The following is a 738-nucleotide window of genomic DNA, read 5'->3' on the forward strand; positions in this document are numbered from 1 at the left end:
AAAACTATTCAAGTTGTTACCTCATGCCAAGAGTTCCCAAGATAGTTGCCATCTGTGTGAGCGACTGTAATAAGTGTCTTAATAGTATCTATGTTCTTCTGTTTCATTTCTGTAATACTGGAACTGGCAGTCAACAAGGAAAACCGAGCAAGGGCCTGTACATAAGCATCTCGTTCAAGCTACAAGACAGAGAAACATGACATTGCAATAAAGTCTCTGAAAAGCTAGAGAAGGCTACTTAGCCAGCATGCCTATGCTACTTTACTGCATAATTGTCAGTTATACTAGAGCATTTTCCAGGGCAAGAAGAGTAGCAGGCAAACTAGCTAGTGCTCTTAATAGGACTCAGCAATAAAAGACAAGAATTATTGAGAAAAGTCTCACACAAACCTGCATTCCAAAGATGCAGGCTATTCGAATTGCACATCGTATGCCTTCCAAACAAAGGGATGCAACTTCTGTGTCATCACAGTTCTGCAAACCAACACTGTAAGCTGCTAACAATGGAGTCCAAACAAGCTAAAGAAAGGAAGAAATTAAGTTTACAAATCCATTAAGATTTTAGCCTAAAACATTATGCAATAGAGACTAAATATATCAAAAAAATGTCCACCTGTTGCATTATCCAACTCTTCAGTCATTTTCCCCCATTTTTTTCCATTATGAAACTCTTAACAACGAAGATATAATAAGAATTTCACAGACACTCACTTTGAACATGGGCCTGACATGATCCAG

The 738-nt window shown here is 38.1% G+C and overlaps 1 protein-coding gene across 1 annotated transcript; it reads right to left on the bottom strand.

Annotated features, from left to right (window-relative positions):
• Positions 1-8: 8 nt before the first annotated feature.
• Positions 9-732, bottom strand: LOC104916620 (brefeldin A-inhibited guanine nucleotide-exchange protein 2-like). Its single transcript, XM_010727645.2, has 3 exons — positions 712-732; positions 391-519; positions 9-179 (listed from the first exon to the last, which is right to left on the bottom strand). Exons 1-3 carry the CDS (start codon positions 718-720, stop codon positions 9-11), a joined length of 309 nt encoding a protein of 102 aa, XP_010725947.2. The 5' UTR covers positions 721-732.
• Between the last annotated feature and the right edge of the window lie 6 nt (positions 733-738).

Source organism: Meleagris gallopavo, unplaced genomic scaffold (assembly GCF_000146605.3).
Source record: "Meleagris gallopavo isolate NT-WF06-2002-E0010 breed Aviagen turkey brand Nicholas breeding stock unplaced genomic scaffold, Turkey_5.1 ChrUn_random_7180001924956, whole genome shotgun sequence".
In the NCBI taxonomy this organism is placed as follows: domain Eukaryota; kingdom Metazoa; phylum Chordata; class Aves; order Galliformes; family Phasianidae; genus Meleagris; species Meleagris gallopavo.